Below are 27,848 nucleotides of genomic sequence, written 5' to 3'. Positions count from 1 at the left end.
TTTATTCCTGCTATTGATAATTTGTACTTTATCTTTTTTTAATTGGTGATGATGAATTTATAAATTTTATTAATCTTTACAAAGAATAGACTTTCTTTATTATCTTCTTATTACATTGGCTTCTGTGTTACCTTTATTATTTCAGTCCTTGTTTTCTTTGGGTTTAAATTGTTCGTGTATTTCTAGCTTCTTAACACAAAACTTAGATCAGTGACTTTAAACCTTTCTTCTTTTCTAAGATGATCATTTTAAAGCTATATATTTTCATGTAAGCACTGTCGTAGCTGCATTTCACAAATTTTTATACTGCATTTTCTTTCAGTTAACTATTTCCAATTTTCCTTCACATTCCTTCTTAGCCCCATGGATAACTGAAAACATACTGTTTTAATTTCCAAATATTTGGAGCTTTTCTGGCTATCATATTTTATTGATTTCTAATTTAATTCTGCTGTGGTCAGGGAACATATTCTATAATATTTCATTATTTTAATTAAAAATATATTAACATTTATTTTATGCCCAGGATATGGTCAATTCTAGAGAATGTCTGATGTGAACTTGAAAAAGAATGTGTATATTGCATTTAAATAGGTGTACCAGTCTACAAATTATCAATTTTGACAAGGCACTTAATTGTGTTATACAGTTTTTCTATACCCTTAACTCTTCATTTAGTTCTTCTATCACTTGAGAATTTAAAATTCTCCAAATATGAGCCAAGATTTGTCTATTTTTTCCAACAGTTCTAATTTTGTTTTTACTGTGGTAAAATATAAACAAAATTAGTATTTTAACCATATTTAAGTATAGAATTTTGCAGCATTAAGTACATTTATGTTGCTGAGTAACTGCCAGCTGCCAATTTTTGCTTTATGCATTTTAAAGCTCTATCAGATAAACTATACCTTTTTAATCATTATTATTTCTGCTAAACTGGCTTTCATCATTATAAAATATTCTTATCTCTGATTATACTGCTTGTGTTTAAGTCTACTTTGTGTGATTTTTTGAATATTCAATCTCTTTATTAAACCTCTTCTGTTTCCTGGTTTATTTCTTCATTGTTTCACTAATAGCACACTCTATTAATTATTAAAATTCTATGTCTTCATATTGAATAGAAGCAATTTTTGACATTTTTTTCTTAGAGAATGTCTTGGCTATTCTGTGGCTTTATATAAGTTTTCAACATTTTATTAAAGTACACATAAATATACAGCTCAATAAATTTTCATTTTTTATTTCAAAATATTAAGGGGGTATTAATGTTTTTATTATATGGATACCTTTTATAATTCTTAAGTCAGGGCTATAAGCATGCCCATCACCCGAATAGTCTTCATTGTAACTGTTAGGTAGGTTTTTATCTCTCACTTCCTTCCCACTCCCCACTTCTTGATTTCCAATAACTTTATCTCTCTGTGCTCATATGTACCCACCCAGTTCAATCCAAATTGCCACAAAAGGCATTAATTCATTTTTTTTTATGGCCGACTAGTACTACCTATACCCATATACACACACACATGCCCCACATTTTGTTAATCCACTCATGAACTGATGGGCATTTGGGTTGATTCCACATCTTCACAATTACGAATTGTGCTGAAATAAACATATGAGTACAGCTATCTTTATAAAATGACTTTTTTTCTTCTGGGTAGATACCCACTAATGGGATTGCTAAATCGAATGGTAGGTCTACTTTTAGTTCTTTGAGAAATCCTCATACAGTTTTCCATAGTTTGTACCAATCTGCACCGCCACCAACAGCATGTAAGCATTCATTCTTTCTGTACCCATGCCAACATCTATTGTTTTTGCACTTTTTTATAACAGCCATTCTGCCAGGGGTAAGGTGATAGCTCATTGCCGTTTTAATTTGCACAGCCAAGGAAACTATCATGAGAGCAAACAGATACCCTACAGAATGGGAGAAAATATTCACATGCTACACATCTGATAAAGGGCTGATAACTAGAATCTATAAAGAACTCAGGAAAATCAGCAAGAAAAAATCTAACAACTCCATTAAAAAGTGGGCAAAGGACATGAACAGAAACTTTTCAAAAGAAGACAGACTAATGGCCAACAAATATAGGAAAAAATGCTCAACATCTCTAATCATCAGGGAAATGCAAATCAAAACCACAATGAGGTATCACTTAACTCCAGTGAGAATGGCTTTTATGAAAAATTCCCAAAACAATAAATGTTGGCGTGGATGAAGAGAGGTAGGAGCACTCACGCACTGCTGGTGGGCTGCAAACTAGTACAACCTCTGTGGAAAGTAATATGGTGATACCACAAAGGGCTAAAAGTAGAACTACCATGTGATCCAGAAATCACATTACTGGGCATCTACCCAAAGGAAAAAAAGACATTCTATAAAAAGACATCTTCACCAGAATGTTTACAGCAGCACAATTCACAACTGCAAAGATGTGGAAACAACCCAAGCACCCATCAATACATGAGCGGATTAATAAAATGTGGTATATATGTTCTACTCAGCCACAAAAAACAATAGTGATCTAGCACCTATTATATTATCCTGGATAAATCTGGAGCCCATTATACCAAGTGAAGTATCACAAGAATGGAAAAACAAACACCACATGTACTCACCATAAAATTGGTATTAACTGATTAACACTTATGTGCACATGTAGTAGTAACATTCATCCGCTGTTGGGTAGGTGGTGGTGAGAGAAGATGGCTATATTCAAACCAAATGGATGCAGTGTGCACCATCTGGGGGATGGATATGCTTGAAGCTCCGAGTCAGGTGGGGCAAAAGCAATATATGTAACCTAAACATTTGTACCCCCGTAATATGCTGAAACAAAAAAATTAAAAAAAAATAGAAAAATATAAATAAAAAAATAATTTGCATTTCCCTGAATAGTGATGTTGAGCATATTTTCATGTGTTTGTTAGTCATTTGTCTGGATTCTTTTGAAAAGCTTCTATTCATATCTTTTGCCCACTGTTTAATCAGTTGTTTTTTTCTTGCTATTTTGTTTGATTTCTTTGTAGCTTATGGATATGAGCCTTTTATTGGTCTTTGTTTTTGCTTCTGTTTACATGCTGAATCACATTTCTTGATTTATGTATGTTGAACCATCCTTGCATCCCCGGGCTTGTATCCCTGTCATGAAGCTCGCTTGGTCATGGTGGATGATTTTTTTTGATGTGCTGTTGAATTAGGTTTGCTAGCATTTTATTGAGGATTTTTGCATCTATGTTATTAAGGGATATCGGTCTGGCATTTTCTTTTTTGCTGTGTCCTTTCCTGGCTTTGGTAGCAAGGTGATATTGACTTCACAGAATGAGCTGGGGAGAATTCTCTCCTTCTTCACATTGTGGAATAATTTCTGTAGCATGGGTACCAGCTCTTATCTGTAGTTCTAGTAGAATTCTGCTGTGAATCCATCTGGTCCAGGGCTGTTTTGTGTAGGAAGCTTTTTCATTACTGCTTTGATCTCACTACTCATTACTGGTTTGTTCAGGAGTCCTATTTCTTCCTGAGTCTTGGGATATTGTGTGTTTCCAAGAATTTGGTCTTTTCCTCTGTTTTGTAGTTTATGTGCATAGAGATTTTCACAGTATTCATGGATGACGTTCTGTATTTCTCTGGTATCAGGTGTAATACATTCTTTTTCATTTCTGATTGAGTTTATTTGGGTCCACTCTCTTCTACTCTGGTTAATCTAGAAAGAGGTCTACTGATTTTGTTTATCTTTTCAAAGAACCAACTTTTTATTTCATTGATCTTCTATATTGCTTTTTTGGTTTCCATTTCATTTGGTTCTGCTCTGACCTTTGTTATTTCTTTTCTTTTGCTGGCTTTGGTTTTGGTATGCTCTTCAAATTCCTTGAGATGCGAAATTCAATTGTTGATTTGTGTTCTTTCTGTCTTTCTGACAGAGGCATTTAAGGCTACAAATTTTCCCCTTAGGACAACTTTTGCTGAATCCCACAGATTTTGAAAGCTTTTGTCTCCTTTGTCATTCAGCTTGAGGAATCTTTTGTTTCCATCTTAATTTCAATGTTTATCCAATAATTATTCAACAGTAGGTCATTTAATTTCCATGACACTATGTAGATCTGAGTGTTTCTCTTAGAGTTGATTTCTAGCTTTATCCCACTGTGGTCTGAAAAGATACATGGTATTCAATTTCGGTACTGTTAAATTTGTTGAGACAGGTTTGGTGGCCTAAGATATGATCAATCTTGGAGACTGTCCCACGTGCTGATAAGAAGAATGCATATTAAGTAGTTTTGGGGTAGAATATTCTGAAAATGTCTGTTCGGTCCATTTGCTGTAGATTTTTCATTCTTCCAGAGTTCTTGCACTGGTTCCTTCTCTTCTAGAACAGCTGTCACTTCTTCTTTTTGGATTTTGTTTTGTTTATATGGAGCTTCCTGCCGCCCTCACTCTTAAGGGTGTGTCTGTAGCATATGTTGGGTAAGGACATTTCGCTTTGCTTATGGGTGCTTTGATGTGGGTCTAGGTTCTGGATGGATGCCTTGGTTGTAGATATCCTTAGTGTGGTATTATTTTCTCAGTTGCTAGTATTCTTCAGGCTGTAGAAGTGCTGTACTACGTGTGTGGGTAGATTCCTTGTCTCTTGTTGATAAAGGAAGATGGAGGTCTTTCAAATCCTCTTTCCCCAGCCTTGTCGTCTTAACAGTATGAATTATACTGCAACACTCAGTTTAATCTCTGAGACAGTATGTGGTGCTTGCTGGCAAGAGTCAGCCATGCTCTGTATATCTGAGTCAGTATATGCTGCTATAATGGGCTATATGAGCTGTCCTCCTTGCCAGTAGGTGGTGCTTACTGGAACGAGCCAGCTGTAGTTTTGTTTTTCAGGACCTGTGAGCAGCTCTAACCCCTCAGGATAAGCACTCGAATGTCCCAGGCAATGGGTGAGGGCTGTACCTCCCAGGGACTCCTTATTCCCCACCACAGCAGGGGTGAGTGGAGGAGTGAGGCTGGGTGGGGCTGGGTCAGGAGAGCCTTCCTTCAGGCTCCACAGAGACAGGCACAATAGCTGTCTGGGCAGGAGTCAAAGGTCTGCTCCCAGGTGACTGTGGAAAGCCAGGAGGTTGGGGCTGAAGCAGTCCCACCAAGCCAAAATGCTCACAGGGGAGGGTCCATCTGGAATTCACAGTCCGACTGTCAGGTTTCGCTCTTCTCGCTCCTCCCCTGCCCCAAGTTCTCCTTCCAGAGTCTGGCCATAGGCAGAAACTCAAACTAGCTGAGCTTACCAGCAATGGTACTGCGGGCCAGGAGCTTCCCTGTCCAGGATCCTACCCTGGGCTGAGAGTGTGGTTTTCCTGTGGGTAGAGGGGTGTTCCATGATTGTGCTGAGTCTCAGACCCACACAGGTTCCCTCACCTCCCAAAATTAGTTCACAGTTCTTCCCTCTGTGTCCCCGAGCAACACGATTGAGTCCTGGGGGTATGGGATTCCCACCTTCAGGCCTGTCTCCCTCTCCTGATCCCCCAAGTTCAATCCTTAACCATGCCAGGAAAAAGTATGCTGGTCCCAAGTTGTCTGTAGAGTGCTCAAGACACTTAATGTCCCTCCACTTCAGGGTATGCCCTGCTCTGCTGGAGCAGCCAGGCGAGCAGCACTGGGGAGGGCCAGCAGGCAGGGAGCTCATGGTCCAAGCACCCCTTGGTCTGCTGCAGGTCTTTAAGAGGAAAGGTATGAGCCCACTCTCTGTGGAAGCCTTGATGTAGTGGATGTGCCAACAGAGGGGAAACAGCTGCTCCTAGAGTATCAACTCAATCATCCCTTGGGGCACCCATGCCATCTGGCAGCAGTGCGATGGGGAGGGGAGGGGAAGGAGAAGAGTCTGAATGGAGGAGAACTGGCACTCTGGTCCCTTTTGACCCTCTCCCCGACAACAGCCACTCAGAATGTCCAAGCTCTGGGATCACACAGATCCCCTGGGACCCAGCAGCCCCCATGGCCACTGCCATCTGGGCGGAAGTTGGTAAATGTTTGTGTGGGGACCAGTGACATGACAACTGAAGGGCTAAAGCTCCCTGGGAAGGGCAGAGGCGCACAATGGATGGAGAAGCTGTATGGTGCCTGCCATCTCAGCTCAGGTGTATGGCGACGTGAAGCAACCCCAAAGGGGCTGGCAGCCTAGCTTTGTTTTCGAGAAGCTCCCAGTTCACTGATGGCAGCAGCTTTGGGGTTCGTGAGGGCCTGCTGACTTGTAGAGGTGTGAGGGAAGCAGAAACAAAACCCCCACTTACCCTTTCCACAGGGTTCCAAGTTTCTCAGGGGTTGATCTCTGCTGACATCTTGCTGCTTCTTGTTCTGCTCTGAAACTTCTTCCCGTGGAACCTCTGGTAAGTTCTGGCACTTTTCCCTCAGAATTACACCTAGGATTTTGTTTTTGTTTTTTTTAATCTCAAACTTTTCCTTCTTTCACAGATGATCTGGCAACCAACATCTCTAGTCAGCCATCTGCCTCCCATCCCCCAGCTCAAAAAGGTGAGATTATTAATACAGCCACACCAGCTTTCTTATACTTTTACATAGTATAGCTTTTCTTATCCTTTTACCTTCACAGCCCATCTATAGCAGCATTAAAATGTGTCTCTTTCAGACAATGTAGATTTGTGTCATATTTTTAGTACAAAATTACATTTAATGTAATTGTTACTGTAACTGGGTTTTAAGTATGCCACCTTGCTATTTGCTATTTGTCCTATTTTCTATTCCTATGTTCTTTTTTTTTAATTTTATTTCAGCATTATTCCTATGTTCTTACTTCCTTTCATTTATTCAGCTTATCCAAAGATCTTATGTATTCAATTTTAATTCTCATAATGGCTTCTTAGCTGTTTCTTTTTGTAATATAGTCTAATAGTTGTTCTAGGGATAAAAATCTTTCACTTATCGGTCTTCCTAAAGATACTCTGCACCATTTTACAAGTGTAGAATTCCATTTACTGGCCCCAACTTTTTTGTTATTGTCATCAAAAAACTGAGGGGGAGGTACAAAGATATCACATATATCTCCCGCCTCACACATGTATAACCTCCCTCATCATCAATATCCCCCATAGTTACAACTGATGAACCTACATCAGCATATCACTGTCACCCAGAGTCCAGAGTTTACATTAGGGTTCACTCTTGGTGCTTTATAGTCTATGGGTTTGGACAAATGAATAATGACATGTACCATTATAATATAACACAGAGTATTTTCACTACCCTAAAAGTCCTCTGTGCTCTGGTCTTTAATTTTTTTTTTTTTTTTTTTTTTTACATTCTGCCCGTGGTTTATAATGGTTATCTTCAGGGGAGTTAGTCTTATACAAACTGCTCTGTCATTACCAAACCACATTTGCTTTTTATTGGAAAAATCAGATGAAGGTGAGGGTAATTTTTAGTGCCAGCTTTAGACTAGATGCCGGATACAGAGATTAAACGTAAGATTCTCTGAAGATAGCAGCAAACAATACCTACTAGCACTTAAGAGTTTGTAAGTATGCTCATAGACATTAGCTCATTAGATCTTCACAACAACACTGTATGATTAATGGGGCATCAGCTATGTGAGAGTATTAAGGCTTAGATAAATTCTTATGCTGTGAAAACAAGTCTTGAGCCTACTCTTCCCACCATACTATAACATCGTTACAATAAACAGTCCTATATCTTAATTCTGTCAATAACATGATTACAAATATCCTCAGCATTAAGATATTTATCTATACTCAAGCTGTTAACCTCCAATTAATGCATGTCATCCAAATTCATCCTTCTTAAAATGGCCACTGCCCAGATTTTTAAGACAGGGACAGTTCTAGATTCTATATTTCATATGGAGCCAAGTACCACTGATCTCTTAATGCTAAAGTATAAGAACAATTTCCCCAGCATAAATTTGTTTAGAAACAGCACCCCCTTTCAAATATCATTCTGAGAAGCATCTTATTGACATGGCTGTTAAAATTGTAAAATATTCTGAGGGAGGGAGATTCATCAATTTTTTTCATCCAAAAGTAATATTGATATTTTTAAAAAATTATTTTCTGAGACTTTCAATATACAAACCCAAACTTGATGTGTTATTAAAGAGAGGAAAGGATCTCAACTTCTATCCACAGCCACTGAAGACCTGCCTTCCCGTTTCACCCCCAAACTCCCAGATGATCATCATAGCTCTCTTCCTCGTTATTCTAACGTCTCACTCTTGCCCAAACATGACTGGCTCTTACAGACCAAAGGGGCTTTGAAAATTATATTTCACCTGGCATTTCTCTCTCTCTACTGTGCCTGGAACTCTTTTATTCCTAAAAAAAGCACAAATGTCTTTCTGGTGTGAGGCTGTTATTCATTGCTCTTGGGAGATCCCATAACACTACCATCCATCATCTAATTAACATGCTGATTAAAAGTTTCTCTCCTTCATTAGACTTTGAGATGTTTGAGGACAAAAACATTTCTCATCAATCTTTCTATCTCTAGTACCAAACATAACAGTAGTATGCAAGTGCCAAAAAAAACAGCTTTTTTTTTTTAATGAATACCTGAATCATTTCTATACTAACTGAAAACTCCAGAAGTATAACGTCACACCTATATTCTAGCAGCAGCCTCATAAACAGATTGTCTGAATCCACTTAAGAGCCAAGAGTCCCAATAAATTCTGGGCATCACTGTCATATTCATGTTTTACTCCTATTATGGTATGCCCTGCTCAAAAATAATAGCTTCCCTTTGCCTGAAGATAAAAGTTCAAAACCCTGAGACTAGAATTCTAGACTCTGGCTCCAACCTATCACGCGCATTCATCACTGAAGTCTCAAACCGCATCTTCCTGATCCTACCCTATCCTGGTCTATACCCCGCCCCCCATTTTCACCTCTGTCCACCTGAATCCCAGTAATTCTTCAAAGCTCAGAAATCTTACATTGTGCATGACTTAGCCTCAGGATACTCCAGAAAAGTGTCTCATGTAGATGTTGCTAGGACTAATATTTTGTATTTCTCATTCAAAACCTTTATTGCATCCAGTAAATGAAGCAACATGTGAAAAAGTCTAGCACAATTAGCCACTTAACCAAATGGTCACACATCAATTAGGCAGAATATGATAAGCCTAGTCTTAAAAAGTTAAATCTAAGAAGAAATAAAAATCAGCATAAACAAGAATTTAGCACTTCTGTATATATATTATCCTTATTAATATAAATCATAGGATAGCAATATACTTGTAAATTGAGACACACTCATTTGAAAATCAGTACTATCCAAAAGAGAAGGACAAAAGTGTCCTGGTGTTCAGAAAGGTATATTCTCTTGAGGGAGAGACATTTTCATGGGCTCAGAAACTGATTATCTTTTCCTTATTTTTATGCTCAGTAAGAAACTTATAATTAATAATTTAAAATTTTTAAGCTATCTATGAAGTATATATATCCCTCAGTATAAATTAATGATTTTTGGTATTTCGGTTTATAATCAATATCTTTTTATTTTGGTTACGAGTCCCTTCTCCGGAGCGCAGTCAATTTCAGCTCAATTCAATAAACATTTACTGAGTACTTACTATGTTCTAGGCCCTTTCCTATATCTAAAAATGAGTACAAGGTCAATGACATTCAGGAGCTCCACAATGAATTAGAGGAGATAGACAAATAAGCAATTAGTTCAAAATAATACGGTAAGTATAAAAGTGAAGCTTTGTACAAAGTATTACGAAAGAACAAACGGACAAGGTATCATAAGATACGTAAGCAGAGATTTAAAGAGTGAACAGGAGCTGGACCAGTAACCCAGGACAGGCTAGAAAGACAATGTAGACAAAGTGAGCAGAAGGGAAAAAAAAAAACAAGAAACATGACAAAGCAAGGTGTGGCTGATGCACAAACATGGGTGTTATATAAAGGGAGAAGTGGGGAAAGGCAACACCAGTTACAAAAATCTAAAAAAGCAAGCATAGACTGAATACCACAGACATGATTAAATGCTTGATTTTTTTTCCCTAGAGTTAATGGTGAGCCTTGCAGCATTTTAGCAGTGGCATGCTAAAGTGTTTTAAACAGATCATTTTTGTGGCTGTTAAATTCACTTACTATATATTTATTGAGGGTTTCCTATAAGCCAGGATTTAATTCAGCAATTAAAAAAGGAAAGCCTTTGTTTGCGTGAAGTGTAGTCAGTAAATCTATGTTCAGTAAGATAAAAAAAATTAGCAAAGGGTGAACAGTGATAGAATTTTATCACTGACATCAACTACCAAAATATTGCTGCCATCTTTATAAGCACTATATTAGGTAAAAATCAAATCTTCCTCAACACAATTACTCATTAGAGAAATGCAAACTGAAACCACAGTGAGATGCTACTTCATATTCATTAGGATGACTATAGTCAAAAAGACAGATAACAACAAGTGTTTAACACGAGTGGAAAAATTGGAACCCCCATATATTACTGGTAGGAATGTAAAATAGTACAGTCACTTTGGAAACAGTCTGGCAGGCCCTCAAAAAGCTAAATACAGTAACCACATGGCCTAGCAATTTCACTCCTAGGTATACAACGCAGAGAAGTGGTTATCCTAAAACTTGTGCATGAATGTTCATAGTAGTATTATTTGTAATAGCCCAAAAATGGAAACAATGTCCATCAACTGATAAATGGATAAACAAAATGTGGTATATCCACATTATTATTTGCCCATAAAAAAAGAAATGAAGTAATGATGCATGCTACAACATGGATGAACCCTGAAAACATACTAAGTGGAAGCCAGTCATAAAGGACCACATATTGATAAATAAAATATCCAAAATACACAGATCCATACAAACAGAAAGTAGATTAATGTTTGTGTAGATCTGGGAAGGATTGGGAGGTTTCAGGGTGATGGCTGAGGAGTGCAAGGTTTCTTTTGGGGGTGATGAAAATGTTCTAAATTTGATGATGATGATGGGTTGCACAGCCCTGTGAATACACCAAGAACCATTTAATTGTACAATTTAAATGGATGAATTGAGTGGTATGTGAATTACATCTCAGTAAAGTTGTTTTTTAAAGAAATAAAATCTTTAACAATATTTTCAAAATCCTATTTCCCTTTTCTTCATGAAGCCAGATGGTGTCCTTCCCAGTACAGAATGTACCATGACACTGGAGTGCCAGAAAAATACCAATGCTCAATCTTCTACTGGCAATTCTTTTTTCTGGAAAAACTAATCTTCCAGTTGTTCAGCAGAAAACAATTTATTTCTTTGACATTCAAACAATAATAGGACAGAAACTTTGACCCATCTGGCACAAAAGGGGAGATACAGTCTTTCAACTTCAAAATCTAAGAAATTTTTCTATCAATTTCATCTTCCATATGTCCTAGTCCAATCACTACTGTAAAAATTATCAATAATTATGGCTTTTAGATGATAAACTCTTATAAGCAGAACCAGAAGGAAGAAAGTGGTTAGATTTTGGGTAAGAAGACTTAGCTCAAATATGCCAAGTATTAGCTATGGGGTGTCAGGCAAATATTTAACTTTTTTGAGAGTTAGTTTTTTAATCTGCAAAATGGGAATAATACCAGTTCCACCAACCTCTCAAGATTTTTGTTAGGATCAAATGGTCCTTCTACTAGACTCTGAAATTCATCACTATAATGCAAGCTTATAAATCTGGGACACTAGGTATGTTGTATAAAATTCAACATTAATAACTTGAAGTAGAATGTCAGAAACAATACAAGTCAAAAGGGAAATAAAAGGAAACAAAAAATTCAAATCCTTAGAAGATAGGGGACATCTAACTTTAAGATATATAAAACTATGAGTATGAGAAATTTTATATGAAATATTTAAAACCACTTTTTCCTTAGGATTTTTGAAACATATTGCCATAAAAGTAAATTATCTATTGTTGTAATTATGAATAAGTTATAATTGCCGATAATTCCAGAGTCTAAAGTTAATGCTAAAACAGCACTTAAATCTTTATTTGCTGATAACCACACTCTCCTAGTAGCCCAGGTGTCAGAGAAGGTAAACATACTGCTAAGGACACTAAATAACAGAAGACAAAAACACAGAGAAAATTCACCTTTAAAAAAAGGAAACATGTTTGCATGAATATATAATTAAATGGGTATTCATGCAAACAATAAAGTGAGTTCAAAGTAATTTGGTTGTTAATGCTTTGGTCTAAATACCAGCCCAAGTTAGTTTTCCCATACTCTTATTTTTTCAAACTTGGGCTCTCCAGTATTGCAGGAAAAATACACACAAACATGTTAATTGGCTTTACTGCAAATATGTCTCCAATGTCAACTCAGATCCCAAGGTTACTTGAAAATCATTTGTTGTCTCTAGTCTTTTCCTTCTTATACTTCCGACAGCAGCTATGCACATTCATTTTTTTCTCGTCTAGGCCTCTGCCCTACCACCTCCAAGCCCCATCCTTGCCAATAAAGAAAACAGAGGCCATAGAATGTTGATTTTCCTTCGATCTCCCTTACAATTTACCTATTGTAGTACCCATCCTTTATTTGTTCATCAGAATAGTAAATAATGTGTGACTCATCATTTATTAAGGACCTGCCATGTGCCATGCACTGGGCTACACACTTTACATATACAATTATTTTAGATTCCACAAGAATCTTCTAAGTATTTTTGGTCCCATTTTAAATTGAAGCTCAGAGGGGCTAAATGCCTTGTCCAAGGTTCATAGCTAATGAGTGGTAGGGAACAGATATGAATCCAGGTCTGTCTGCCTCTGAAAAGGGGTTTAAGGGCCTCCCAACACTCCCACTTTTTCACAGGTACACTGCTTTTATAAATTTATTTTCACTACTGTATGATCGTTCTTTCCTGACCAGTACTGAAAAGAGATATTTAAGTTACTATAATTAAGTGAAAAACATGGCTTATGCACTCTACATGATATAGATTTATATGTATGTCTATATTAGTCACATTAATAAAATTTCAACAAAATATAAATAGATGATTTAGATCTTCTCAAAGACATGTGAAAGATTAACTGACTTCCACTGAGTTTCCAAGAAAAATCAAAATGCCAGGTTATGCTGATAACGGTTATCATCTTCCTCTTGCTGTTAATCTACCAAGCAGAAAAGAAAAATGAAATTTCCTGCTTCTTCAAATTTCCAATAATTTCTCACTTTGGCAGAGACTGATTCCTTCATAAGTGGAAAGGCAGTTTAGCAACATCTGCAGACAGAGCTACCACCTCTAACAACTGTCTTCTCTCTTTAATGGTCCTGACAAATGCAAGCCCTTGCTGGCTTCAAAGAGTTTTCTCACGTGACTTTTAATTAAAACTTCACCAGGTTAAGACATTAATGGCTCTTCCTAAGCCATCATTGTGCTTCCTACATAGAGGTTTAACTCCCCATGTGCACATCACATCAAACTCTTCTTCTTCAATGGTTATGGATTAACTTCAACACTGTATGAGCCATGCAAGCAAGGACTTGAGTTTATCCTGTCAATATTCTATCTCCAGTACCTACACAGTAGATGCTGAATAAATATTTTTTTCTAAAAAACGAAGGCAAGAAAACAAGTTAGATGGTATTTTGTAACCTTTAGTGCCTGTTAATAAAAATTCCCTGGAACAGTTACATGAATCTATTGTTTTGAAAGTTATAAAGACATCAAAATCCAGAGCCCATAATATCTTTAAGCTTTACAGTAAGATCTTCTTTTTATAACATTCCACTTGAATTTATTTTAAAGCAGTTTTAAAACCATTTTTCTGATTTCTTTTGATTCAACAGAATCCAAATAATGATCAAGAAATAATTTGTATATTTTAAATTTACATGTATTTTAAATTTACATGTATCTTTTTATAAAGTTAAATCTATATCTTTAAAACCTGATTTTCTTTCAGATCAGAATGTAGCTTCCTAAATCCAAAAAGGATGTTAGTTTTATCTGCAGTTCATAAACAGCTTGTCAATCACTGATAGAATTCAAGAACTCCATGCATATTTATTACTACATCCATTTTTAAACAAATATTGCAAAAAGATTGCATACAGTGTGAGAAATGTCACCTAAATGCTAAAAAAAACCCTGTAAATATCAGTTCTTCATGGTAGGTTCCTTGTCTGTCATTAAAATAAATATCAGCTTCTTGTCCACTTTCAATTTTGTGGAATGCCACCCACTTATAAATTAGCTATAATGATTCAAAAACTCCAATTACATTTTGCCTATGATTTCTCAATTTTTCTCCCATTCTCCCAAATCATGATTTCTTTGAAAAACTTAATGTAAGAAGTATTTACAAACCTCCATCCATCCTTTTGGAGATAACTGAAGGCTCCATCAACAACACTTGCAAAGAACTGCCCTCCTGTGATGAAGAGTGTATTAATGGTGACTAATCGGCCTCTTAAATTGGGTGGTGAGACCTCCGCAATGTACACGGGCACTGTCATAGAAGCAATGCCTATAAAGAAAGAACGAGAAGCAAACATGAGACATTTACTCAACATTTCTGTTGTTGTTATAAATATTGATACTAGATTAAGATACACACCTACGTATATGGGCTTGGTTTTCTACTTTAAACAAAGGTTTATCACACATTTAACTAATTTGGGGCTACTGCAGACAAGTAAAGAAATATGTGAGATTCCAATCTCTGAGTATCATATTTCACATTATAACTTGAAACCCTACAAAAGGAAGTACCTCTAAGGACCTAAGCTAATGTTAGAATGCATATTAGTATGCTTTATAATTTCTTAAGGCCCAAAAACATAAAAATGCTCTCAAGACAGAATATGATTACTGAAATATTTTTAGTCTATATGGAAATGTAACCAGACGACAGTGAGAATAAAAATTATCACAGAATAGGTATTAACCATTCAAAGGCATCATTTCCAGTAGATGCACCGAAACCTTTAATTGTTTTGCTAAGTAAGAAATCCATATATTAAGTCACCTTATTCGTTTGGCTAGCTGTAAGTTACAGAATAAAATAATTTTATGGCTAAAGTACATTTGGTTATTTTAGCTTTAAATTTTTTTCTATCTGAAATTAATGCAACATTCTCTATGGCAGTAGTTTTCCTAAATTCTAGCAGAATCACTTATGTGACTTTTTTCTTTAAATAAAGTTGCCCTTGCCTCACCCAGTGCAGACCTACTAAATAGAAAACCACAGAGGTAGGGGATAGAACTTTTAAAAGTTCCCTCAGAGGTGATCTTGAGGCTTATCACATATTTTAAAAACTAAAGTTCTATGGTAGAGAACTTTGAGACAATTCAAAATGATTTCTTAAAGAAAGTCTCACTTCCCTGTGATACTTCCAATTTCCAGATATGTCTGATTATTTAACCTAAAACCAGTGTCTAATCAATACTTGCCAAAACTTCAGTTAAAAAAAAATAAGCAAGGTTACCTTGGAAAATTTAATAATTTCATATTAATATCTATAGATACCATAAATCTATCCTTAGATTAAGAACATCAAACACTTGCACAGTAGACCCATACAGAATTGTTTTAACAAATTGATCTTTATGATGGCAAAAAATGGTTTACGTTGAAGAAATCAGCACTGAGAAACCTGTTGCTGTGTTCTGTATAAGGGCTGTTGAAGGTCCTATTTATCACATTCCATACAGCAGGAGACATTCACCTATAGTCTCAGTAATTACAACAGTTATGCTTTCCTATAACTGATTTTTGTTCGATTTTCCTCTTTATATAGACAGAGAGGCCCATCTCTACCCAGTGTTTTGGACTTCATGGTAGTTATTTTGTGAACTCAACTCTCTCCTGATGCCATAATAGTCTGCAATTTCACCTATTATAAATATATTTTGCTGTATTTTTATTTGCCTTGTTCTATCTCTGAACAAATAAATAAATGGATAGACAAGATTTAAGTAATATAGATTTACTTCTAGAAAATTCACTATATTTTTGTATACAATATAAGTAAGTAGTTATTAAATTTGCACACAAATCAAACCATTAAGTCTCAGAACTATACACAGTAATTTCCACCATCTTTGTTTGCTACTGTAGTGCCTGTCATCTCCATCATTATGGAGATGATGAAAATAATCTTAAGATTTTACGAGTTGCATAGAATAGTAAGCATGTGTTAGTAGACACCATATGAGTAGTCTTTACAATTAAATCATCACCTAAGCAGCTGAAATTTCCATCTGACTGCTAATCAATTTAATTGCACAAACCATCCTAAAATGTCCTTCATTTAACTCAGAAAGAGGAAACATTTGCTGCAAACGTTGACAAGTTAATCGTAGATTCCTTTTAGTTCTTTTACCATTAGAACATCTGAAACTTTTGAAAATCAAACAGTAATTTATTATTTGGATTTCTTTTTCTGCTTTGGTCTGGCCGTAAACAGGAATGCAGTTGCTCTCTTTAGCCAGAGATCTTTATTCAGCCACCTAGCCCACGGAATTCAGCATGAGAAATCAGGACTATGGTTTTAGGGAACATATGCTTGTCACAAAACCCATAGATTTGACTTAATAGGGAATGCAGAGATGTTCTCAGGCCCTCATAAAGCTTTATTATTTAAAATAAACACCAGAGTTTTGAAATGTAACAGGTAATAACAAAGGGAAAGGACTGAAGAAAGACAGAGTCATGGGATTTAGAGCTAGAAAGAACCCTAAAAGACCTTCTGTCCAATGAGTGCTCACACTGACTTAACACTGGTACAACTGCCTACAGTCTAGTAGGGATTTTACATGGACTGATTATCTAATTTAATACTTAGAACATCCCTCTAAAGGGCATGTATTATCTCCATTTTGCAGAGAAGGACCTTACTCCAGGTCACGTGATGAATAAGTGGAAGAATCAGAACTTAAACCAGACAGTGAGATTCAAAACCCAATTTTGAAGGCACAGACTACACTGACTGATCATCATAGATGAGGGTGGGCTCTGGAAGTAGTGGGTTTCAATTCCAACCTTGCCGCTTACCAGCTGGTTGAGTTTGGACAACTTGCTTAACCTTTCTGGGTCTCCAATTCTTCATCTAATAATGGGAAGAATAAAAGTAACTCCTTCATAGGGGTTGAGAGGATTCAATGAGGTAACAGAGTAAAGCACTTAAAATTGTGCCCAGCATACATACGGTAGTCAATACCAGCAATCATTATTGTTATTATCATCTTTAGTTAGGCATCTCATCTCTTTCGATTCAGTTCAAAATGTGGTGGTGCTAGGATTATAAGGATGCATATAAACAAAATAGGGTTCCTGCTATGAAGAAAGCTACACACAAACCCCACTCACAAAAACATGCAATCAAATAAATAACTTCTAAATCACATGGTAAGGGTCATAGTAAAGCTCTACACTGGATTCTAACTTGTGATGCTGACAATGATTAGACAGTAGCTAGGAAAGACTGGGCAGACAATTCTGCACAGAATAACATGAGCTAAAAAATATAAAATGACATGCGGTTTTCTCAGAGATACATAGAAAGTATGAGGCAGAATATGCATGGAGATGAGATGGGAGTGACAGAGAGAGCCCAAGTCATGAAAACAGCATCCATTAATCAGAGTATTTGCTGAATACTGGATCTTAGCTGAGCACTGTGCTAAGCACTTTGAAGACAGTGCTGTAGGAGAGCAACACGCTGTCTGTCCTCATGGAGTTAGGGTCTGCTGGCCAAGGGTGATGGGTCTGGCTGAAAAGGAAGTGTGGGGTGCCTGAGCTATAGCAAAAGGACTGGCCCAGCCTGAGTCAGAGGGGCCTTAGATGAAGGAGTCCTATTTAGGCTGACATCTGGTGAATGAGTAAGCAAGATATAGGTTGGGGGAAGGAATGCAAGGCAGGGGGGAGTTGGAAGATACTTCAGACAATCAGACCAGCTTAGACAAGGGCCCTGAGGCAGGAAGAAATGCATCCTGCTGAGGTAGGGGAGTTTTAGAGAGATGGGCAGGAACCAACCAGATCTTAGAGGCCAAATTAAGGGCTTGGTACTCAGAAGCCTTGAAAAGAGTAAAAGAGAAAAAGCCAGGTTCAGATTCACATTTTTAAAGGATCACTCTGGTTGGGGTATAGAGAACTGATTGCAGAGGAACACCAAGCACAGTGGCAGCAATGGAGACTGAGCGAAATGGAGAGATTCAAGAATTATGTATTCAGTATCTAGGCTAAGGAGAATTTGAACAGGATGTAAGGGGTGAGGAGAAGATGATGTTCAGATGTCTAGAATAAGCAACTAGGAGCATGATGGGCACTTTATACGAAGATATGGAACACTATAAGGAAGAGCAAGTTTGAATGGAAGATAATAAGGTCAAGTTAATGGATTGAGTCAGAGGTGCTTTGTGAAATATACAAGAAGAGAGTAAGCAGACGCTTCCTAAGCGTGCTGGGGAATATAGATTGTTTACATGCGTGTGTTCCAACTCTCCCTTTTTCCCCTATCCAATAAGGTCTTTGCCAGAACAACTACCCTCTCTCCTCCCTCAAGGGAGAATTTGGTCTTTGGCAGCCTAGTTCTTGAGCTCTTATCAAGCTAGGCCAAAAAGGGTGGGGAAAAGAGAAACATGGGCAAATGCTCTGGTTTGTGGGGAGAAGCTCAAATGACAAAAAGACTGGAAAGAGTTGTGAGTGAAAGGCTTAGGGTGAGTCTGGAGAAAATGGGAGCCTGTAACAAAGGGATTCAGTCCTGACTGGGGAGGCGGGAGTTACAGAGATCTTAGGAAACAGTGCTGAGTTATAACTTACATGCTAGTATATGCTTCAAGAGACACAAGTTAAGAGTATCACTGCTTTCCAACTGCTTTTTGCCACTGAACTCTATTTCTTTAAAAATGGCTTAGAACTGAGACTGAGCCTGGTAGGACTTGGGAGTTACACAAATATCTGGAGCTCAAAGGTGGTTCTATGTGAATGATGCACATTAACTTGAAACTATGGGAATGGATAAGACCAGTCAGAAATGGAATACTGGAAGAATGCCTAGAACAGAATCCTGAAAACATCCAATATTCAAGGGACTGAAGGGGAAACTGAGAAGGCAGATAACCAACAAACATCTACCTTACCTTTTATGTTACCTTACCTACAATGTTATTTCTAAAGTCTTTCTATGTTATCATTTTGTCTTACCACGTAAAATCATCCTATCAATAAGCAGGCAGGACAGATATAATTAATTACCCCCTATGAAAGGTAAAGAAACCCAGCCCCAGGGACAAATACAAAGAAATTTTCAGGAAGACACACAGCAAGTCAATGCCAAAGTGGGCCATTCGGGTCCTCTAACCTTAGTGCTGTGCCATTGAAGGAACGAGTGCCATGCCTCTGTTTAGAATATGATCCTTCAGAAATGTCTCAGAAATATTTTATTTTTGGCTCTATTACTTTAGCTAGCACACATAAACTTTTAGGGGCAGAAGAACCTTCTCTTTCCTGCCTCTACTGCCTGCCATGTGACTTACTACCACCGGGTATCACATTAAAGAGCTTGGACCAATCAGTAAGAAAAATGAGAACCGAATATAATTAATTGCATAATTTTGAGCCAGACAAGTTTAAGCCCATAAAACTGCTTTATGACACTGGGAAATAGTAGGATCCATGCTCACTCCACTCACATCTGCCCAATTATGCATTTGTTAAGACTAGGCCCTGTTAACCCACCTTGCTATTAATAAAAGCAATCTATAGAAACCATAATTTATAGATTTCTAAACGTGAAGCCCACTTTTGAAAGGCTGTCACCCCAAAATCTCCTTTCCACTTTGGCAAAACAAATGGAATTTAGTCCCTAGACAAAGCTCACTGTTCTAATGAAGAACAGTTAAGTAAAACTGCTTAACTTTAGGGTCTGTTTTAAATCACTATTATGTGCTTGTACAAGTCAACCCTATATTTAAATACACCACAGGAACATTGAAATAAATGAGCAAGAACTCCCCATTATTCAGCTAAAATCTGTTGTAAAGATAGACAACATATCGAGGCTAACATTTTTGCTCTGGCATTATAACCCAAAGATGTTGATATGAGATTCTCAAAATTAAAGAGTTAAGTGCTTCGTAAGTGGATGTAATGAATGATATTTAAAGTTTAAGAGAGTTCTACGAAGAGCTTTTGATTTCTTCCCTATTACAATCACTAATCAAATAAAATGTCTGATAAAGAAAAAAAAAATTCCTAACAGTCCCTACTAGACTCATGAATTGAAATTAACATAGGAAATGTAGCAGTACAAGTTCCTATTAACAGCTTATTAAATATAACCACAAAGATCCACGTTGGTATTATTTCCTAATATTGTTAAGAAGTTCAATTTCTTAGAAAATTTCTTATTAAATTATAAGATCTATATCAATGAAAAAAAAAATTCCTAACAGTCCCTACTAGACTCATGAATTGAAATTAACATAGGAAATGTAGCAGTACAAGTTCCTATTAACAAGCTTATTAAATATAACCACAAAGATCCACGTTGGTATTATTTCCTAATATTGTTAAGAAGTTCAATTTCTTAGAAAATTTCTTATTAAATTATAAGATCTATATCAATGAAAACTATTATCATGCTTGGCTTGAGGAGCTTCACCAGAAAACTACACCTCAGACACGGCAGTGCAACGGGAGTCACACACCACCATGCTGCCAAGCTGATTCACCACCTAAATAGCATGGAACGCTCTTGACTGCAGAAGCTGGCTTTCAAAAACTGCTGGAAGCCCTTTTAAAGGCTTGAGTCAGAAATATAAATAATTGCATATCCAAATAGCATTAGAAAATCCTGTTGCGATGGGTAAATACCCATGCATCACAGCTGTCTCTCAGCATGATAAGTCAGGCAGCAACTAATTAGCTTCTTAGAAGCACATGAAGCTACCTTTTAATAATAATGCTTCTTGAACAAGAAGGATTATGATGTCCTAATTTCATTTTGTAAATTAGTGCTTTTTATCATCTGTAAAGAAAAAATTTTAATAAAAAGAAACAGAATCTGTCACAGGAAACAGTATCCCTCACTATAGTTGCTTCGGTTTGGCTGTCTTACCCAGAGCTGATATGTTTGCATTCTTCTAAACAGTGGAGTATCTACATTTACCAGGTTGTTAACAACTTAGAATTCGGCTTCTACTTTTTTCTATAAGGCTTAAGACACTCAGAAAAGATGGCTGAGCGACTTCAAAGTGCACTAAGCCCCAAATACAACCCAAATGCTTATAACGGAAGTCAGGTTATGAGAAAGATTCTCTGGGGATAACCAGCTAAGTTAATGGTCTACAGGCTTAAAGAACTCTGAGTAAAGTATTATTACCATGTCATCAGGCTTTCCACTCGATACAGCCTCTCATGGCCTAAAATGACCTCTCCCTTAGATTACTTGAGAATGTTCTTTCGATCTGCCCACGTCCTTTTTTCTTTTTTTTTTTTTTACTGCTAACATCTCAGTAGAGTCTGTATCACATCTGTTTCTCAAAACAAGACTACAAGCTTGTTAATGGAATGATATTTCACATTATCTTCTGTACTATAACTTGCCTAAGTGTCGGGCCTAGACTTGGGCATGGTGTAAGCACTTAAAAGTTATTGATTAGTACTATGGGATGCATATACAAAACCTTATTCTTTTAAGCTAGTGTTAATTGATGGGTTTTAAAATAAAAATGATATTCATTAGGGAAAATCTGGAAACCACAGGTAAGCAGGTGAATAAAAATCACCTCAAATCACCTACAATCACTGTTTTTCTTTTTAAATAACCTTTTTAATTTTAGAATAGTTTCAGGAAAACAAAAACAGTAGAGATGGTACAGAGAATTCCCATAAACCCCACCCCCCACTTTTCCCTAGACAATCACTGTTTAAATTTGGTTATAACTGTCAGTATTTTTCCACAAGTCTGTAGCTTTCACTCATTCTACTACAAACACTTCTCTTTAAAATATTTTTTTTTCCTTTTAGTGGGAGGGCTGTTAAAAATAAATACATAAATTAAAATATACATATATTTTTTTTTCCAAAAGGGGATCTCACACTTCTTACACAAGCTATGTAGGTACCATAAATACAGGAAGTTAACTGAACGTGCAATATGACGTAGTAAGCTGCTTTCATCACAACTAAGGTAACTCTACAGGTCCCCCTCAAAAAGCCAAACAAAACACATCCCTACACAGCCATATACAACAAATCTAGGTTTGCCACCCTTGTATTACAAAGTCATTTAAAATAACAGTATAATATTACAATATTCAGATACAAATAATTTATGTAACCATTCCCTTCTTGTTCCACATTTAAGTCTTACATACATATTAGAATGGGAAGGCTGCAACTTTCAGATATTGGAAAGTTCTGTTTTTTGGGAAGAATATTCATGAACTAAATTAACTTTTAGTTTAGTCTCAAAGAATAAGAATGCCATAAAAAGAAGTGTTCCTGGAACACACAGATGAAAAGACAGGAAAAAAACCACAGTAGGAAAGAATTTCTTGATGGAAAGAGATGGCAAATAAAGACATTAATAGATACTCAAAAAATTTCCTAAAATAGAGCTTAAGAAGTTATAAATATAAAGGAAAGATAACTGCATGAATTACTACAAAAGCAGAAGCAGTATGCATTTACACCTGACAAATGGAATGCACAAAGGTTAATAAGAAATCAATATGTGTTTCCCAAGGCAGTGAATTTAGCAAGCAGGAACATTAGTGGTGCTTTGTCATATTAACTCTATGTGACATCCAGAGGCAAATGTTCTAAGAACAACAAACAATTTGGACCTAAATAGGAGCTAAAAGGCTGTGAATTACCTGACTATAGATTTTAAGTGAATAGATGTCAATGAAATGTACAAGGAATGTGTACACAGTAAAATGAGGACAGGACTAGAATTTAGCTGTAGAAATATTCATGGAATAAATATAAAGGATTGAGGAATAAAATATGAGGAACTGTTAAAGGAAATACTAGAGGCCAAAATAATAAATGAACAAACCCCCCATTTTTTTTTTTTTTTTTTTTTGAGACAGTCTCAAACTGTTGCCTGGGCTAGTGTGCTGTGGCATCAGCCTAGCTCACAGCAACCTCAAACTCCTGGGCTCAAGCGATCCTCCTGCCTCAGCCTCCCGAGTAGTTGGGACTACAGGCACGCACTACCACATCCAGCTAACTTTTTCTATTTTTAGTAGAGACTGGGTCTTGCTCTTGCTCAGGATGGTCTCAAACTCCTAAGCCCAAGTGATCCTCCCACCTCAGCCTCCCAGAGTGCTACAATTATAGGCGTGAGCCACCGCACCGACCCCAAAGGTTTTTTAAAGCTCTTCTTCAATATAAGATCTGGCCTTGCCTAAAAAGTAGGAACAGAGAGCCAAGAGGAGGAAATCAGCTTAAATAAAAAGATAATAAACAGAAATTAAACAGGGAAATGGGTAGGATAAGGAAGGATTACAAGAACAGTAAAAATTTAATAGCAGAATACATAAATAATAACAGAAGTAAACACCATGTTGGAGGCAGTAAAGAACAGAAATGACGCCGTGTGAAATCTGAATCGGGAAGTATGGAACATCAATTTGAGATGCTCTCCACAAATGGAAAGCAAAGAAAATTACAATGATAAAAGATATTGTTGAGAAAGAAACCATTCTAAGGAAATAAATGTGCTCAGAGTGGGTGCTAACAACTAGAAACATCCTGGGAAATTTTCTGATTGGCAAGATTAACAAAAATTGATTTTAAGAAATTCTTATGGATAGGACAGAAAAAAATAACTTACCCATAAAATAATAAAACGCAGGCAATACAAAATGACACAGAGCAACAACTGCAGATATTTCAGGGGAAAATGTTGTGACCCAAATATTTCATACCTTGACAAGTTGTCTTTCAGGTATGAGGACATAAAAGCCATTTTCAGATAGCAAAAATCTCACAAGGTAGAATATACTATTTTTGAAACAACCTCTAAACCAATCCCAACACTGACAACGATTTTAAGTATGGGAAGCTTCAGTATAAAAGGCTCAGAGGATCTGCCTCTCACTTTGGACTACAGAAATCCACCTGAGTAAGCAGACCACTGAACACTCACTCAACGATTCTTCCTACGAACGAACAGTTCCTCTCTTTCACTAGTTCCCAGTAACACATTTCTTGAGCTACATCAATGACTTCAAAGCACTTCGAAGCATTAACTGGTCTTTTTCTGTCCCAACATTTGATAACGATGGCTAAACATTGTTAGGAAATTTAGGAAATTTTGTGGGAACACTATGCCTGAATAATTATTAAATGAAAATTTCTACTTATTTTTTTAGTGTTCAAAGAGGTAAAGACTCGTAGAGTAACATAATGTCCATCTTAATTATCAAAGATCTCTAATAAGGACTTCCTGTGTCTCTCAAACTTTGAATGACCCTGGCCTTTGAGTTTTTTCTAAAGTGGTAAAAATCATAAAAGCCACCCACCAACAGATATTATCTTTCTCAACTTCTGTTAATATTATCTTTCCATCTAGGGCATATGAATGTCCCCATGCTTACACTTAAAAATCAATTTATGTAGCAAAATCTTAACCAAGGAAGAATGCAGAGGAAAAAGGCAAATTTTTAAGATCTACAAATAACTGACACATAACTTACCTTCCCAGAATCTTTACTCATAATCCATGGGACTCTAACCATAGTAAATTTTAAAATGTTTGAGGAGGAACATGGCCAAGTTAGCTTACCCTATATCTCTAATTACTATAAAATAGGGAATTATTTTCTACGCGTAAACTTTTTGCACTTGATCTTCCAAGATTCTTTTGAAATAGAAAATGGACAAGTTTGTTAAAGAATAATGAGAAGAATTAGAAATGGTCATCCTAAAATAAAATAAAAAGTCCGCTTTTAGGAGTTCTAGTTCTATCATATATTAATCTGGCTTTCATAAAGCTAGATCACACTAATGATAACAAGGAATGGAGTGGAAAAGAGAGGGAAGATCGTTAAGTTTTCCCTACCATGTAGCCAAAATTATTTTAATAGACATAACTGATTTCCTATTTTGTTCTTCAGTGTACCAGGCATGTACACATAACTCCAAAATTGCTTAGCTGATTCTTTGAAATGGTAGGCACTAATCATGGTGAAATATTTTACAACATTTGAATACACTGTTTTTCCCTGTAACGGACATTTATGAAGGGCGATAAGCAAGATGCCATAACTAAGGCTCAATAACATTCTTAGAAACAGACTCCATGTGATATGGCAGACACTTCATGAATAAGCCAGATGACTGTGAAAAGGGCAGTATCATCTCTCTTAAGCTGGCTTTAAAATGAGTTGATTAAAATGAACCCATGGCTTATAAACATCTTTTCACTCTACTTGTAGATCTAGTGGCAGCTCTGACTCAGTCAACAGAGCCTAACTTTGGCACAAATTAGCTGGCACGAACGCTGGCATTATCACTTATTCCTCCTCCAGCAGCTATGAGACACTGACACAGCCAGAATAGAAGTAGTGATTTCCTGTGACAAATGATGAGGTGAAGTGACTTTTAGCACTGCTGCTATTCATACCTTAATGACTTACTCGTAAAAATACCTAGCTCATTGTCTTACCCTTTTTGATTGGATTTTATAAAAGCTCCATCTAAAAGTATAATAATGGCATATTTCAGTAGCTTTTATTTAGAGGAAGTCAATACCCTATTCAAGAGGACACAGAGTAGGCAGAAATTGGATGACAGGTGAGACACAGAGACAGATAGATACATAAAATACATAGACGTTAAGTCCAGCCCTCTGGACCTTCTAACCGAGTGGCTTCAAGTTGGGGTTCCCACGACCCCTCTTTGGGTTTAATTTGCTAGAGCAGATCACAGAACTCAGGGAAACACATTTACCGTTTATTATAAAGGATGTTACAAAGGATACAGATGAAGAGCGCACAGGGCGAGGAATTTAGAAGGGGTGTGGAGCTTCCATGCCCTGCCCACGTGTGCTGCCCTCCAGGAACTTTCATGTGTTCAGTTATCCAGAAGTTCTCTGAACCCTGTCCCCTTGGGCCTTTTATGGAAACTTCTTTGAAGCATGGACAATTGTGTGCAAATGTGACTGGACAAAAAGGTTCCTGGACTAAGGAAACCCAACAAGGTCTCTCTGTTCAGATTCTTCTTGGGCTCTCTGTGTAGCATTTCTTCCTTCAGGATATGGGGCAGGACCCTCTCTGGAATGAGGGTTATGACCCACAATGGAAGATTAGAGTCCTGTCTCAGGCAGGTGAAAGGAGAGCAGGAGAAGCTCAGAGAAACAGATTCTGTTTCCTGAGGCCTGCTTCTGAAGCCAAAAGTGCCCTAACAATTTAACAAAAAACTGTAACAAGGGTTATAGAAGTTACAAGACAGGAACCGTGAATGAAAACATATATATATGTATATATATCAATATGTAGATATATATCTCATATATACAATTTATATAAAAATCATAATATTACAGACATACAAATGTGGAAGGATGATTACTAGATGACAGGTAAATAACAGATGGCAGATACACAGCTAAAGATCATTTATATTCTTCATTTTCAACAGGCTAACTTGATGAAAACTATTTAAATGGGTAGCTTTAAATGCAAAACTTAAAAACCTCCTTTTTTTACATTTGTCTTGGTAAGTTGAAAAGGATCCCCAAAATCCTAAGAGGTTTCCTTTCTTTAGGTATGTCCCAACTTTAAGCTTGTGTTTATCTTCATATTTATGGGAAGGAATCAGAAATCAGAGAAGAAAGGGAATTTCCATTTATATCTGGGTTTTTTCTTTTTTTAAAAGTAGGAAGCAAAAAATAATCACTTCATTCTGGCCATCCCCAATCTTCTAATTGCTGTTAAAATTTCTCTATTAAGTCACAGTTGACTTCTCATCAGTAACAATGGAACCCAGAAGACAGTATAATGGTATCTTCATTGTGCCTAGGTTTCTAGTGCAACAGACAAAAAAAAAAAAAAAAATTCTATCAGGAACAAGAACAAAATCCCTACATAAGGAAATTCTGAAGTGTATTTTGGATAGGTAGAGATCCCAAATGGGCAGTACCAGAATAAAAATGCAGAAAGAAATGAATAGTATAAAGCATTATAAAAGCTATCCATGTAACAAAAACATTTGTACCCCTTAATATTTTGAAATTTAAAAAAGAAATCAACAGTATAGAAAGTGGTAAATATGTAGGAAAATCTTTTTAAAAAATCATTAACAATATCTTGTGGTATATAATGCAAACTAAAGAAAAAAATCAAACTACATGACAATAGAACTAAAGTTGGAAGAAAGTGAATGTGCTTTAAGTTGCTTATATTATTCAGAAGAAGGATAAAGATATTATATAACTTCAGATTTTGTTACGTTAAATATGCATGAGTAAAATGTGGTAAATACTAAAAAATATATGCAAAAAAATGTAACTTCCAAACTAGTTGAGAAAAAGTTATATGAGAAAAAATATATATAACACATATATATACACACATATATGTACATATAGGGCAATTCAAAAAGGCAAAAAAGAGAAAAAGTAGCATAAATAAGTTAGGAGAGAAAAGGCAACATAAAATGGCAGATATGTATAAATGGACCAAAGGTACCAAATAAAAAGAATAATCAGCCTGGATTTAAAATTTATACTTTGCTTTTGTCCAGGAAACACAAGTTAAAAGGATAGGAAGAAGATTAAAAGCAAACGGATAAAATATACAAACAGGGAAAAGTCTAAACAAAAGCAAGCTAGACAGCCATATTAATCCAGACAACA

General features: G+C 36.4%; 1 protein-coding gene across 1 annotated transcript in view; it reads right to left on the bottom strand.

The window, feature by feature from the left end:
* SLC2A13 (solute carrier family 2 (facilitated glucose transporter), member 13) overlaps positions 1-27,848 on the bottom strand; it is a 388,439-nt gene that overhangs the window by 285,766 nt on the left and 74,825 nt on the right. The window contains exon 2 of the mRNA XM_012638430.1: positions 14,341-14,500. Within this exon, the coding sequence (XP_012493884.1) occupies positions 14,341-14,500 (160 nt within the window). The remainder of the gene's footprint in view (positions 1-14,340; positions 14,501-27,848) is intronic.

This window comes from Propithecus coquereli, unplaced genomic scaffold (genome assembly GCF_000956105.1).
Source record: "Propithecus coquereli isolate 6110/MARCELLA unplaced genomic scaffold, Pcoq_1.0 Scaffold13, whole genome shotgun sequence".
In the NCBI taxonomy this organism is placed as follows: domain Eukaryota; kingdom Metazoa; phylum Chordata; class Mammalia; order Primates; family Indriidae; genus Propithecus; species Propithecus coquereli.
The sequence above is the reverse complement of the archived record's forward strand: the minus strand, read 5'-3'. Positions and strand labels throughout refer to the sequence as shown.